General features: G+C 44.2%; 1 protein-coding gene across 1 annotated transcript in view; it reads right to left on the bottom strand.

The window, feature by feature from the left end:
* Positions 1-4,705: 4,705 nt before the first annotated feature.
* HSD17B2 (hydroxysteroid 17-beta dehydrogenase 2) overlaps positions 4,706-14,723 on the bottom strand; it is a 71,367-nt gene continuing 61,349 nt past the window's right edge. Inside the window, exons 6-8 of the mRNA XM_060129820.1 lie at positions 9,653-9,686; positions 4,890-4,982; positions 4,706-4,796 (exon numbers count right to left, since the gene is read on the bottom strand). Of these exons, the coding sequence (XP_059985803.1) occupies positions 4,706-4,796; positions 4,890-4,982; positions 9,653-9,686 (218 nt within the window). The remainder of the gene's footprint in view (positions 4,797-4,889; positions 4,983-9,652; positions 9,687-14,723) is intronic.

Below are 14,723 nucleotides of genomic sequence, written 5' to 3'. Positions count from 1 at the left end.
TCAAGATCCAAATAAGTTCTCCACATAATCACTCATTGATATTTCTCTCAAGTGTCTTTTAATCTATAGTTTCCCTACTCCATCTCACTCTTTTTCTTGCACTGCATTTATTAAATAATTACTTGATATATTTTAATTTACTAAGATTTGGCTAAAACTAATGCAAATTACATTTTTGCTTCCTTTGAGTCATGCAATTTATAACCCAGTATTAGTCCAGTTCTTTACCATGATTTCTTCTTTTCTGCAGACTAATGTTGGAAACTTTTATTTATATTTTGGAAGGCATTCTCAAAATGTAAATGCTTGGAGGCTGTGGAAACAGCCATATGTATATGAAAGTAAAATCAGGGGCTCTCAGAAGCTAGATAAGTAAAGAGAATGAGAAAGCCAGCAATAAATGCCAAATTACTTTTTAAATCTCGAAATCAATCATGTCACTTTCTCTACTTAAAATGTTTCTATGGTTTTCCACCACACTGGGAATAAACTCAAAACTCCTTACCCTGGCCCTGTGTGGTTCAGACCTGCCTTTGTAATCTCACCTTATTAGCTCTCAGTCTCTTATGACCATACAATCAGACGGCCTTCTCTCCAAACCTCTCTCCTCAGTAGGGTTTGTACACTTGCTTTGTCCTCTGTCTCGGTAGTGCTTGTTTCTGAGTGTAAACAAGTCTGCCCAAGATGGAGGACTAAACAGATACAGACGACTACGCCCCAAGTTTAAAAACATATAGCCAAACCTGAAAACAAAAGACAAAATGTTCCCGTGGCCACCAGGGGAACTTAGCCCCAGCAACAAGCAGAAATCAGAACTGTGTGGCCCGGGAATGCAAAGTGGTGCAGCCACTTCGGAAAACAATTCGGCAGTTTCTTACAAAACTGAAATACATTCTTACCATCTGATCCAGCAATCACGCTCCTTGGTATTTACCCAAGGGTGTTGAAAATATGTCCACACAAAAACCTGCACACAGATGTTTACCACAGCTTTATTCATGATTCCCCAAACTTGGCAGCAACCAAGATGTCCTTCAGTAGGTGAAGGGATAAATAAACTGGTCCATCCAGACAATGGAATGTTATTCAGTGCTAAGAAGAAATGAGCTATCAAGCCATGAAGAGATAGGGAGGAAACGTAAATGTACGTTACTGTGTGAAAGAAATCAATCTGAAAAGGCTACATACTGGATGATTCCAATTCTGTGACATTCTGGGAAAGGCAAAACTATGGAGACAGTCAAAAGATCAGTGGTTGCCAGGGGAGGGAGGAAGGGTGGATGAATAGGCAGGGCACAGAGGATTTTTAGGGCCGTGAAACTATCTGTACAATACTACAGTGGTGGATACATGTCATTACACACTTATCCAAACCCGTAGAATGTACGACGTCAGTAAAACCTGAGGCAAATTCTGTACTTCGGGTGATTATGACGAGTCAATGTAGGTTCATCATTTGTAACAAATGTACCACTGTGGTGGGGGATATGGATAGTGGGGGAGGCTATGTATGTGTGGGGACAGTGGTTATATTACAAATCTCTGTACTCTCCCCTGAACTTTGCTATGAACCTAAAACCTCTTTCTAAAAAATTGTCTTAAAAAAAAGAAGAAGAAAACAGCTGTGTGACTCATGTGAGGCTGTCTATAAGATAAATCCTTTGGGAACTAGACCTTGAACTCATGCCCAGAAATGGAATCACTCGTGATGATAGCTCATTTGAGCATAGAACTCTGGATTGAAATTCATTTTCAGAAACCCAGAGATCAAGAGCTATTATTCTTCACAGACCCTCCCTGAAAAAAGTATTAAAAAATGGAACTAGGAAAATAAAGACAGATGTTGTGTCATGTAGAGAAGAATTAGTGAGGACAGAAATCAGCAAAAATTGATTGGACAGTCTACATGTGCATTGATTGTAAGTTGTGTAATTATTTAAAATTTTTAAATATGCATTGATTGTAAATAGTCTAATTATCTGGTTTAAAAAATAACACCAGGGGCTTCCCTGGTGGCACAGTGGTTAAGAATCCGCCTGCCAATGCAGGGGACACGGGTTCAATCCCTGGTCCTGGAAGATTCCATATGCCGTGGAGCAACTAAGTCCATGTGCCACAACTACTGAGCCTGTGCTCTAGAGCCCGCAAGCGACAACTACTAAGCCCACGTGCCACAACTGCTGAAGCCCGCACACCTAGAGCCTCTGCTCCGCAACAAGAGAAGCCACGGCAGTGAGAAGCCCGTGCACCGCAACGAAGAGTAGCCCCCGCTCACCGCAACTAGAGAAAGACCATGCGCAGCAACAAAGACCCAATGCAGCCAAAAATAAATAAATAAATTTATTAAAAAAGAAAAAGGGCTTCCCTGGTGGCGCAGTGGTTGAGAGTCCGCCTGCCGATGCAGGGGACACGGGTTCATGCCCCGGTCCGGGAAGATCCCACATGCCGTGGAGCGGCTGGGCCCGTGAGCCATGGCCGCTGGGCCTGCACGTCCGGAGCCTGTGCTCCGTCCGCAATGGGAGAGGCCACAACAGTGAGAGTCCCGCGTACCGCAAAAAAAAAAAAAAGAAAAAACCCTTAAGTGTACCTGTTAAAATTTTGAGTAACCACCAAAGGAATTGAAGTAGAATATAGTCAAGTTGAAAAAAGGAGGTCGAAAATAAAAGAGAGAAAAAGAGGGGGAAAAAAGAAAAAGCACATGGTATTGGCATAAGATAGACAAATATATCAATGGAATAGAGGAGAATCCAGAAATAGACCCATAACTGTATGACCGGTAAATTTTTTACGAAGTATGACAGCAACTCAGTGAGGAAGGTAAAGTCTTTTCAACAAATGGTTCAGGAACACCTGGATGTCTGTATGGAAAAAAGTGAACCTTGATCTCTACTCCCACCAACGTGGGCTACACAGCTCTATTCATTTCTCAAAACTCTTTGAGCCATGTGCTTAAGGGGTGTGGTATGTGTGTGTGTGTCTCTCATACATGAAGTAATACTCAATTTAAAAACTCTCTGTTTGAAATGATTATGTCCACTAATTCCTTTCAACCTTTGCTCTTAGCCTAAATGTAACCTCCTCAGAGAGGTCCTCCATTACCACTCTAGACCTTCAGCCCCTTCAGCATTCTGGATTGTACTGACTTCAACCTGAGAAAGATAGAATGTTATCCAGCCAAGATTCCTCATCCCCCTGCTCTACAACCGACCTCCGTCCCCCCCACCCCCCGCTTACCCTCTCTTCTTTTTCTTGTTGCGCCCCTTCCCCTATATGTTTGCCCCATTCCCTCCCACCACCTCCAGCCTCTGCTCCACCCATCATCTCCTTGCTTTCCCATCCCAGTCTCCTCGTCTTCTTCCCCTAGAAATGCTTTCCAGGCTGCCTCCTCCAAGATGTTGAGGATCACAAAGTAAGAGGTAATAACAACACACCTTGATTGTTAGTTTGGACTTTGAAACCCCAAACTTGCCCTGCCTTCTGGGTGTCCTATTAGAGTCTCTGTGGTTTTTCAGTACCTGTTCAGGATCCAGAATCATTTCTGGTGCCCCTAAAACTGAAGGCTTCGCCAGGGAAGTGGAATTGAAGCTGGATTACTACCTTTGTTCTCTGATTGCTACTTGCTCATCCCCTTGGGTTTGATGCTAACTCTGTCCTTGCAAGGTGCTTTTTTTTTTTTTTTTTTTTTTTTGCGGTACGCGGGCCTCTCACTGCTGTGGCCTCTCCCGTTGCGGAGCACAGGCTCCGGACGCACAGGCTCAGCGGCCACGGCTCACGGGCCCAGCCACTCCGCGGCATGTGGGATCTTCCCGGACCGGGGCACGAACCCGTGTACCCTGCATCGGCAGGTGGACTCTCAACCACTGCGCCACCAGGGAAGCCCCCAAGGTGCATATTTTAAGGAGGGATGATAGAAACTGTCCCTGGACATCATAAAGCTCAGCAAGGCTGACATGCACGGTTACACAGGTTGTACATTTCACAGCACATCCTGCTAAGGCAGTAAGAGGGACCTGAAACCCAGCCTTCACTCCCCTTAACAAGCCATACATCCTTGGGACTGTGTCTGTCTAGTGGACAATTAGTAAAATTGTGTACTAATTTGCAAAAGGTACTAAAGAGTCTAGCATCCACCCTGAAACCTAGCCTGGGGAAGACAGGAAGGGAACTGACTTTGGCTGAATTCAGAAGCCCTGCAGCCATTCAGGGCCCTGATTTACAGGATTTTCTAAGAAGGTATGAAAGAAGCCGCCTAAAGGCATGAGCCAGTTTTCAGTGAGGCCTGTTATCTGATGTTCAGCAAGTTACATGATGTAAAATCAGCCACAACCCCTGCCCGACAATTTCCATCCATCCACTCAGCTTTGGCTAGAGAGTCCCTTACTCCCTCATGGGACTCCGCCACCTGGCCTGGACCCAGGTGTTTCAAAATCAATTACCAGATCAAACTGATTCTGCAGTTTGTCACCTCAAGCCAGAACACAGGTTCCTCCTTGTGGCCCAGGGCCTGCAGACCTGGGTGCTGAGGCCCCACATTGGGGCTGACTTTACAATCAGCCCCCTGAGCAGAGCCAAGCGTTCCCCAGAGGTGTCGGATGGGGATGGTAGTCACTTCTCAAGAGTCTAGGAGCAGCAGACATCTGAGTTAGAGTTGACTTGAGCAGCCTGAAACATCAAGCAGTTATTCAAGAGAGGGCTGTTATCCTTCTTACACCTCCTGGGGCTGATTGTCAAGGGTTTCATCCTCTACTGGCATCTTTTCAGAAGAGCCAGTGGTAATTGGCTTGGTGGTTGGAGCCCTGGTGGGAAACAGCTAAAATCAGGAACCCCTTGTCATAGGTCAGGAGAGCTCCCTGTGCACTCAAAAGTAATAGCAATGACCACACGTTTACCTCAGACTCTTTAGTCGCTGCTTGTTTCTCTTCCTCATTATACTGTCAATTCCCAGGAGAGCAGGGATCCATCTATCTCGTTCCCAGATGTACCTGGAATAGCGTGGGAACTCAAGAAAAACTTGTTGAGAAGGAGAAGGAGTTGGTAATGCAGTGGGTGAGAGATGAAAGCGAAAACCTAAGGTTCAGCGTTGAGGCAGAACTCCCTCCTTTTAACAGTGTAGGACGGATGGGCAAAGCGGACAGCCACGCTCTGGCTTGACATTCACACCCCAGGGCAGATCAGAGAAGGCAGAGTGGCCAGGAGTCACAGAGAAGAAACATTTCGGCTCCAGTTGGGGTGCGCAGGATATAAAATGTATGAAACACTCTTTCCCTTAGAGTCTACTTTGTCTGGCATTGGTATAGCTATGCCAACTTTTTTTTGATTAGTATTTGCATGGTGTAATTAATCTTCTTACCTATGATCTTAGGATGTTTCTCTTGTTGACACCCTCTAGTTTCAATGTCCTTGTGGACGTTGACCCTGAGAAGGCTGATAGTCTTGGTATATTCCTGTCTCCTGGTGAGTTCTGGGAGGGCAGGGGCTGTCTTCTTTGCTTTGGACCCACCCCACCCTCCCATAGCTTCTCACCCAGCGCAGTTGCTTCATGGTCTACCAAAGTGGGGCTGTCTCCCATCTCTCAATAGGGTAGGAATTTCACTCATAATGAACAGTGAAGCAGAAGTCACAAGACACCAAGACACAGAGATGGGTCACATCTTCCACTTTCCCTTTACTGCATAAAAATCACAATGCCAGGTATCACCTGCTCAGCTTCCAGCCTCTGCCTCCTTGTGCTGTTCTTCACCTGACCATTCACAGCTGTCCTGGGAGGGGAAATTTCCTGTCCCTTTTTATCATTTCACTCAGGACAGAAATGAAAGACCTATGATGACACTGAATTAGTGTTCTCTTACCTTATTTGAAACATTGATGTACCAACTTCTTCCCAATTTTGCATAGAAATATAAATGTCAAGTGTAATTTTCAAGCAGGAGTTTTTGTTGACAATTTAAACACTGTGTCATTATAAGAAAGAACACTCCAAGGAAGGACACTGACACAGTACTTAAGTCTTCCCTCTAGCTGCCAATAGACCAGAAGCACGTGGGCCTTGGTGTAGCTCACAAAGGAAACTTGTTTTATGGTAGCATCTCATGGTCTTTCTAGGGGAGAGACTCACTGACAGCTTCCAATGGACTTCAATAAAGCTTGGCACATAGTAGGTGCCAGGGGATGCCTTGGAATGAATGAAGGATGATTGCTTCTCCTCAGGGGTCTAATCTTCCCATTTCTCTTGATTATAACAAGTCCGTTGACTGGATGGATGGACCATACGCCCTGTAAGGTCATTAGCAGCACCCAGTGTAACTAAGAGCAAATCTCCCATCCCCTTCCAAGCTCCTCACCCATTAACACACAACTCTCTACACTAAGAACAATCAAAGCATCCCATCAGCCTGACATAAATGGCTCTGAAGCCATGTAGCTTATCTATGAAATCCTGACTTTAGGAAGAGCAAGTGAACATTCATCTAGGATGAAAAAAAATAGTTTCCTTTGACCTCCCACTTCCTTTGGCCTCTCACCTTCTTTCACTGAGAGATGATGCTTGTATAGGTCTTTCCTCGTGGCTAAGCCAGAGCTTTGACTGAGTCATTGGAATAGCCTCAGCCAGCTGTGGGAGAAGCTATCTGGAACTTCTAAACCAAGCCAAGGTGGATGGCAAATCAATTTCGTCCCTTGCACTAGTTCTCATCAACTGGTAGTGGCTGCATGGAGCACAGTTCTGGAGAAGCATCTGAGGCCTTATCTAAGGCTTGGTGGAAAACAATTTCTGATTGCTCATCAATCCCTACCTTGGTTATTATTATGAAAATGTCACCCAAAACTTGGAAATAAGGCACAACGACATCTGTGATCTTTCTAGTATCAGGCCAGAGCATTGTCTAAAAGCCCTCTAAGAACCACCTGACCCTCCAAGGAAATGTGAACTTACATATTGACCAGGGACCCAGTTCTGCAATGGTAGATAGTAACTTGGAAAAAACTTGGAGGGTGCAAATTACAATATTTTTATGCAGTAGAGATGCAGGTGATTTCTGATCAGCCGAGAATATAGACCCAAACAGTATGAACATATTGTTTGTAGAACCTTAACCAGTCTTGCAGTTTTGTATTGCATTTAGCAGTCTAATTCTAGCATCCTTCTATTATTTTAAGAGCGCTATATTTTATATATCAGTTCTCATATCCTCTTTGAAGCCAGCTCTGCCATCCCACTGGTTCTCTCATTATGAGTTAAATAAAACTTTGGGGCATGCTCACTCTGCATTTGTTTGAGATTTTATATATATATAAACAACTCCCATTTTGTTCAGAGTCAGAACTCAGTTTCCATTGCTTACAACCACAAGTATTTTAATTATCTCCTCCTCATCGCCACAGTGTTTTCAAAGGCCCACTCCCAAAACACAGCCCCACATTTTCATGGGTCCTCAGGGTGAATGGCTCCAGAAGGATGCACCCTCTACAAAGAGGGACAGAGTGTACCATCCCAAAAGCCCACTCCTCCTCTCGCTCTGTCTAGGAGTCTGCCTCACCTGCAGGGACGCAGTAGCATGGGGACCCAGGCAGGCCCTGGATGCCCATCTCTCCTTTTTTGGTTTCTACTGAGAAACAACTTCATAATCCCAAGTCATTAGGTGGCCTCCCCTGGACGGAAGGCTTCAGGCTATAATGTAAGGGGTGAGACTAAGATTTGACCTGGGCATGTTGGGAGAGGAAAGGAAGACTGGTGTTGGGAGGGAACACTTTTCCAGGGAAGCTTATAAGAAGAACTGGGGAGACTCTACTAGTCTCTCCCATTTTAAGGTCAAAGGAGAACTCTCCTCCTCCTGCACAGTGGTTCGTTTTGTTTTGTGTTTTGAATTCTGGTTAATATTGCTCCAAACACGTCACACTCTTGGTAGCAAAGCAGCATGGTGGTATAATATGGGTATTTTGGAATTATTTTTAGAGAGTGTTAAGAGCTGAATGCATCCCCTCCAAATTCATATGTTGAAAACCTACCCCACAATGTGACGGTATTAGGAGTGGAACTTTGGGGAGGTAATTAGTTCATGAGGGTAGAGCCCTCATGATGGGATTAGTGCCCTTAGAAGACGAGAAAGGAAAGAGCTTGCTTTTCTCTCTCTCTGCCACATGAAGATGCAAGAAGATGGCCATCTGCAAACCAGGAAGCGGGTCTTCTCCAGACACCATATCTGCTGGCACGTTGATCTTGGACTTGCCACACTCCAGAACTGTGAGAAATAAATGTTTGTTGTTGAAGTGTGTCCTTGGTGTGTCCTTTCTAGGTTGAGGCTGGATGGTGGGACGGCTGATGATTGGCTAATGCTTCTTCCTCCCACAAGAGTACAAGGTAGTCTTTCACGGACAAACAATGAAGTTCACACCTCCTATTCTTCCTGATAAGAATCTTTACTGCCTTTATTTATTTATTTATTAAGCTAACGATCATTTCTGTCCTCCTATGTGCCAGGAACTCTGTTGGGCAATTTACTTGAATTAATGAATTCGATCCTTACAGCAACCCCATGACGCTCGTACTGTTATCATCTCCCTTTTTAGATAAGAAATCAGGCTTAGAAGGTTAATTTGCCCAAAGGCACACAGCTAGTATGTAGTAGAACTGAGTTCTTTAAAAATTGTGGTAAAATATACATACCATACGAATTTATCATTTTAACCACTTTTAAGTATGTAACGCAGTGGCATAAAAAGTACATTCACAGTGCTATGCAACTATAACGACTATCCATCTCTGGAACTTTTTCATCATCCCAAGAGTTGAGCTTTTTAAGTTGAATTTGTGCAACTTATCAACTCTTATTCAAGAGTTGAGCTTTGTAAGTTAAATTTGTGCAATTTGTGCAATCTCATATATATATATATATATATATATATGAGATTCACTTAATCAAGGCAAGTCTGGAAGACTAGGTTTGAAAAATAGAATTGATGGGACCAAGTGCCTCCAAAGGGTCAAGAAACAGGAAACGCAACAACTATCATTTGTGGGAGACTTCTGTCATCACTCTTCATATCCCTCAGTCGACATTCTATATCCTAGGAAGGTCATACATTTGTTCACGATGCCCAAGTCCTAAAGGTTAAGATTCTGGGAGAGGCAGGCTTTAGATCTCTGGCTTCCGTAGTTGGAGGAAAAGCATTGCTTTCCACCAAGATCTCACAACTGGGGAATGACTTCCAAATAGGAAGGTAAGTGGATGCTGAACCACAGAACATCCCCCTTACCCCCACTCCAGCCAAAAAATTCCAGCCATTGCAATAGCAATGACATGTATTAATATCAGTAGCCCTTTTAGGATCTTTTCCAGTCCCAGTTTGCTTGAATACCATGAATGTTCAAGACGAAAGTGTAACTTTTGTGATCATCAATGAAAATGTCTTGTGCAAACATTTGTCTTACCTAAAAATCATACCCAGTCTAAAAAATAACATGTTTCCAGTTAAGACCTTCTCTATATGGAATGAGTTCATCTTGCATAGTTAGGAGAGAGAGCACAGGACAAAGTCAAAGAAAGAGGTTACATGATATCCAGCAGTGAATCATTACCTATTATCAAAATAGGAGGAAGAACAGAAAGTAGAGCTAAACAAAATTATCTCTCTGGTAAATCCCCAGGGCAATTACCTGGTGGCCAGAACACTCACGTGGATGGAATAACCTGAGAAGAACAAATAATTTAGAACAAAAGTCTTGAGTTTCTTCGTTGATCTTCCTGCTTCCCATGGTAAGCTGGGATTCTCACTTTCGTCATCTTCATTTTGCAATATGGTAAATAAGTTTTGTGATGATCCAGGACAGGGTGTCTTACCACACTAGGTGCACTGTACCTAACACTGTTCTTTTAGCCAAGTGTGATTTCAGTAGTCTAGAATTGCCAGTGATCAGCTGAAATCTTTGATTTCCACCATGGGGCTCAGCAAGGATTTTGTGTCACCTTTTTCCAGAGGGACCGTGCTCACAGACTTTGGGGATAAAACCCCAAAGGAAATTTTAACAGAAAAGTTGCTTTTCTATGGAAGAGGGCCACTAAACAGTAATATTACCCACCCTAACCTCCTTTATTTTTTTCTTTAGTCTCATCTTTCTTCCTCTCCTAGGATATCGTGGCATTGCCTATTTTCTCCATCAAGCATTATTTTAGTTTTCATTCTCCACTGAATCCTTCCCTAAAGTGTATATTTCTCAGAAATTAATTCTGTTGCAAAAGATAGAAACCCAACTCAAAATAGTTTAAAGGAAATGTATCCGCTCACACAATTTGGAAATCAGTCCAAACAGTAGATCAGCAGGTATAGCTAGATCAAGGGACTCAAACTATTTCATCAAACTTTGGTTTTTCCTCATCATTCTGGCCCACTTTCCTCTATCCTGGCTTCATTCTCTACCAGGCTCTCCTCTTTGTGGGCTCTAGAGGCTTCAGTTTAACATGGACATTATAATGGAAAAGGATACCCTTTTTCTCCCAGAGCCCATTAGCAATCCTCCCACCATCGGGAGCCATGACTGGTTCTTCTTGGGTCATGTGCCCCCCCGCCCCGAACCAGTCACTGGAGCCAAGGGTATGAGTTGATTGGCCAGCCTGGGTCACATGCCCACCCCTATGATGGGGATGTAGAGTCCATTGAGTGACAGTCTCACTAAAATCCTCCCCCAAAGGAATGCTGGGCAGGCAAGAGTAAGCAACTTCAGACTACAAACATATCTTCAACCTTTACATTAGTTCCCAAACTCTCTCCCTTCCTTTTGCTTCTTATTTCTTGCTGTGGAATTCTGAGCTGGGTATTAAGCTGAGACTCTGAAACACCTACCTGGTCCTGCCAGGGACACCACTACACGTGAGATCCCAGAGGGAAATATGGGCTTATAAGATAAATCAGTAGAGAAACATTATTTGGAGCCACTCCAGAGCAGGTGTTCAGGGGTCCTAGGTCCCTGAGTGGATGACTGTGTGTGAGTTGGACTGGGAAATTTTACTGGGCAGGAGATATCAGCACCTCGTCAGAGCTGTTTGCATGGAATTACTCTTCCTCAGAATTACACCATCCAGAATGGCATTCCAAAACATGGTCTTTATCACCAGTGTAATGAAACTGATGAAATTTAATGTTCCATTCAATAGTATAGTAAAGTTTATTTGTAGGTCTTTATCAGCTCCCTATGTAATAAAAGAAATCATATTTTCCCTGGATGCTTTTTTCTAATTCCTTCCTCTTATCCTGGGTTGTGAGGATGACCCACTTGCCTCTGCCAGCATTGGGAAAATACAGAAAGGGAAGAGATAAAGGGGAGTGGGTGAGGGTTTGCATGCAATTTGCATATGATGCTGTGTGGCCAGGTATTAAATGTACCTTATATCCTGCCCTTGAGCAGAAAGCAGGACTGGGGAAGATAAAATACTTTTTGCCAGGAGTCCTGTTGTTGAATTACCTGTTCATCATGCCTTCCGCCAAGAATACGATGAATTGTGGATATATTGGGGGCTTCCCTCTGCCATTAGCTCTTACTGGTTTCTTACAGTAAACCAGGGGCATCATTTACTGTGCAGACGTGGTCAGGGCCTGGATTTCATATGTAATACTTGTCTCTTGTTTTCTGAGAACCTATAGGTATTGTGCTAAAACTGAAATATATTTTAATGCTTATTAATACTTTCAGGTAACTTAGTCTCTTCTGGTTTAAAACAGGGTCTTCCGGATGAATGTGCAGTGGAATGCAAGATCCCCTCCCCTGCCATCTCTTCTTCTTTTCCTTGCCCTAATCCTAAGAATCTGGGTTCGTAGGAGCTGGTGTATTTTCCTGGCACCAGGAAAGCAGCGTTGTCTCATCTTCATTGGTCTCTGGTTGCATTTCTCATCCTCGCTTTAGCCCCTAGCTCAAGTGGCCTCTGCTACAGTATTCCCCGAACCACCCCACAGGTGCACTGGGTCTTCATTCTGGAGCTCTTTGCTGCTCTCTCCAGTAGTACTCTCTTCACTACTCTCTCTCTCTATCAAGGTAACCCGAAGGTAGTGTGGAAGCACTCCTATGGGAAACCAGCTAGTAGCTTCTCTGATCCAGGATTCTCAGACCCCCCTGGGTCAGTATTCAGCACCTTCTCCCCATGCCTCACAGTGATTTCAACCCCTGGGAGGCTGCGGAACAGAAAGTAGACCCTGTCTGATGTCTCCAGCTCTCTCCCACTGTCCTCAAAGAGATTCCCTCTCCTTCTGTGACCTGACCGCAAATCCCGCAGCTTGCTTACTCTATGGCTTAGAGCAGTGGTTCTCAAACTCAGGTGTGCATCTCCTGGAGGGCTCATTACAACACAAGTTGCTGGGCCCACCCCCAGAATTTCTGATTTAGTAGGTATGGTCGGTAGAATAATGGTCTGATGTATGGCTAATGATAATGGCACAAGAATTCCTGGAGCCTGTGAATATGTGACCCTCACATGGCAAAAGGGACCTTGCAGACATGATTAAGTTAAGGATCTTGAGATGGGAGATGATCCTGGATTACCTGGATGATCCTGTCCAATGTCATCACAAGTTCCTTAAAACAGTGAGTCAGGAGGGTAAGAGTCAAAGGAGATAAGATGAAGGAGGCAGAGGTCAGAGTGATGCAGCCACAAGCAAAGAAATACAGAAGACCTTTGGAAGCTGGAAAAGGCAGGAAATGAATTCTCCCCTTGAGCCTCCAGAAGGAACACAGCTCTGCTGACTTTACCGTTGTATGACCCGTTTCAGAATTCTGACCTCCAGAACTGTAAAATAATAAATGTCTGTTGTCTTAAGCTGCTAAGTTTTTTTGTGATTTGTTACAGCAGCCATAGGAACCTAAAGTACGATTGGGTTGGCTCCTGAGAAACTGCATTTCTAATAGGTTCTCTGGAAATTAATAAAGAGAAACCTCATTTTAAATGGAGTCAGAAGGCCAGAAGGGGATGCTCTCATGCCCGACCACTAGAGGAATTGCAGACCCATCTGAAAGAGAGGTACTTTGCATCTCCAATAGGAAGAAGGTTATTACTTTATTACCCAGCAGGAGGAAGAACTCCTTGCTGGGCAACATTCCAGCCAATGAGAGACTGTCACAGCTCAGCCAATGAAAAGCCATTACACTTTGAACTCCCAGTTTCCTCCAATGGACTCTGTTTATAACAGCTCCTCCCAACTCCCCCTTCTCCTCTATAAAAGACCTCTCTGTTCTCTAGACTTGCCTGTGGTTTGCCATAGATTGCCTGTCCCAAGTTGCAATTCTTTGCTGTTTCGAATAAACTCATTTTGCTGGTAAAATAATAACTGGCTGTTTTATTATTTTAGGTCAACTGTTCTCAGGTGATGCTGACGCTGCAGGTCCAAGGACCACACTCTGAGAACCACTGGCTTAGAGTGAAGCACACAATTCTCAGTGCTCCAAACCTTGGACAGCAGGTTGTATAAAAACTTTGTTCTCTCAACATCCAGATCATGCAGATGGAAGCCTTGGGCTTCATAACTCTTATCTACAAAAAGTGCCTATTTTGGAAATCAACACTTAACACTTGATTTTTTTTTTCTTTTTTTTTTCTGTTCTACCCTAAAACAATGGTGTAGAACCAATGGACAGTCAGCATGACCAGCCATTAAAAATGTATCATAGGGCTTCCCTGGTGGCACAGTGGTTGAGAGTCCGCCTGCCGATGCAGGGGACGCGTGTTCCTGCCCCGGTCCGGGAAGATCCCACATGCCGCGGAGCGGCTGGTCCCGTGAGCCATGACCGCTGAGCCTGCGCGTCTGGAGCCTGTGCTCCACAGTGGGAGAGGCCGCAGCGGTGAGAGGCCCGTGTACCGCAGGAGAAAAAAAAAAAGTATCATATTAGTATTTTATAACTATCTCACTATATCTTTTTTTATTATTTTCTTTGGTGTAAAATCACAGAGCATTGTCAGTTTATCTACTGTCAGTTTATCTGCCCAAACCTCCATGGGGTTGGAAAATAGAAAACCTGCACATTCTAGAAAGGATATGGGACAAAGGGAGGTTTTGCAATGAGCAAGATATCTGGACCTCTGCTTCCTTCATGTCAAGCTGGGTTTTTTTCTGGTTACTTTCATGGCCCCTCTGTTCACCAGCTCCTCCCCTTTTGCCTCTACCAGGTGAACTTGGCTACACCTCCCTTAGTATCTGACGTTGCTCCTTTCAGCTGGCCTTCTCCAAGTGATAATGCTGCCTTTTCCATCCTGGATGCTCAGATGGAGGCCACAGGGATGGTTACTATGGACACCAAACCCAGAGAGTCACATGCCCCATATCTGCCAAAAGACCTCAGGGGCACTGCTTGAGATGGGAGACCTCATCCTATTATCCCCAGGGCTCCTGGTAGAGGAAGGGAGAAGAGGGGCATGGAGCGCTGGTTACATACAATGAATCCAGTACCTTGGAAGCAGTAGTTACAAGAGGATATCAATGCAAAGTGAGAAAGACTCGATTTGACTGTGGTCCTTACCATTTCCTCCTCCTTTTCTCCCTTTCCTCTCTCTTTTCCCTCTTCATCTCTCTTTCTCTTCTGCCTCTCCTGGCAAACAGTGGAGTCCAACCTGGATTTCAATTCTAGCTCTGCCTTTTGTTAGCTGTGTGACAATGAACTAGGAACTTAACTTCTCTGATCCTTAATTCCCTTACCTATGAAGTAGGGGTGAAGATTCCTACCTCCATTCTCAAATGAGAACTAGATG

This window comes from Lagenorhynchus albirostris, chromosome 19, assembly GCF_949774975.1.
Source record: "Lagenorhynchus albirostris chromosome 19, mLagAlb1.1, whole genome shotgun sequence".
Classification (NCBI taxonomy): Eukaryota; Metazoa; Chordata; class Mammalia; order Artiodactyla; family Delphinidae; genus Lagenorhynchus; species Lagenorhynchus albirostris.
The sequence above is the reverse complement of the archived record's forward strand: the minus strand, read 5'-3'. Positions and strand labels throughout refer to the sequence as shown.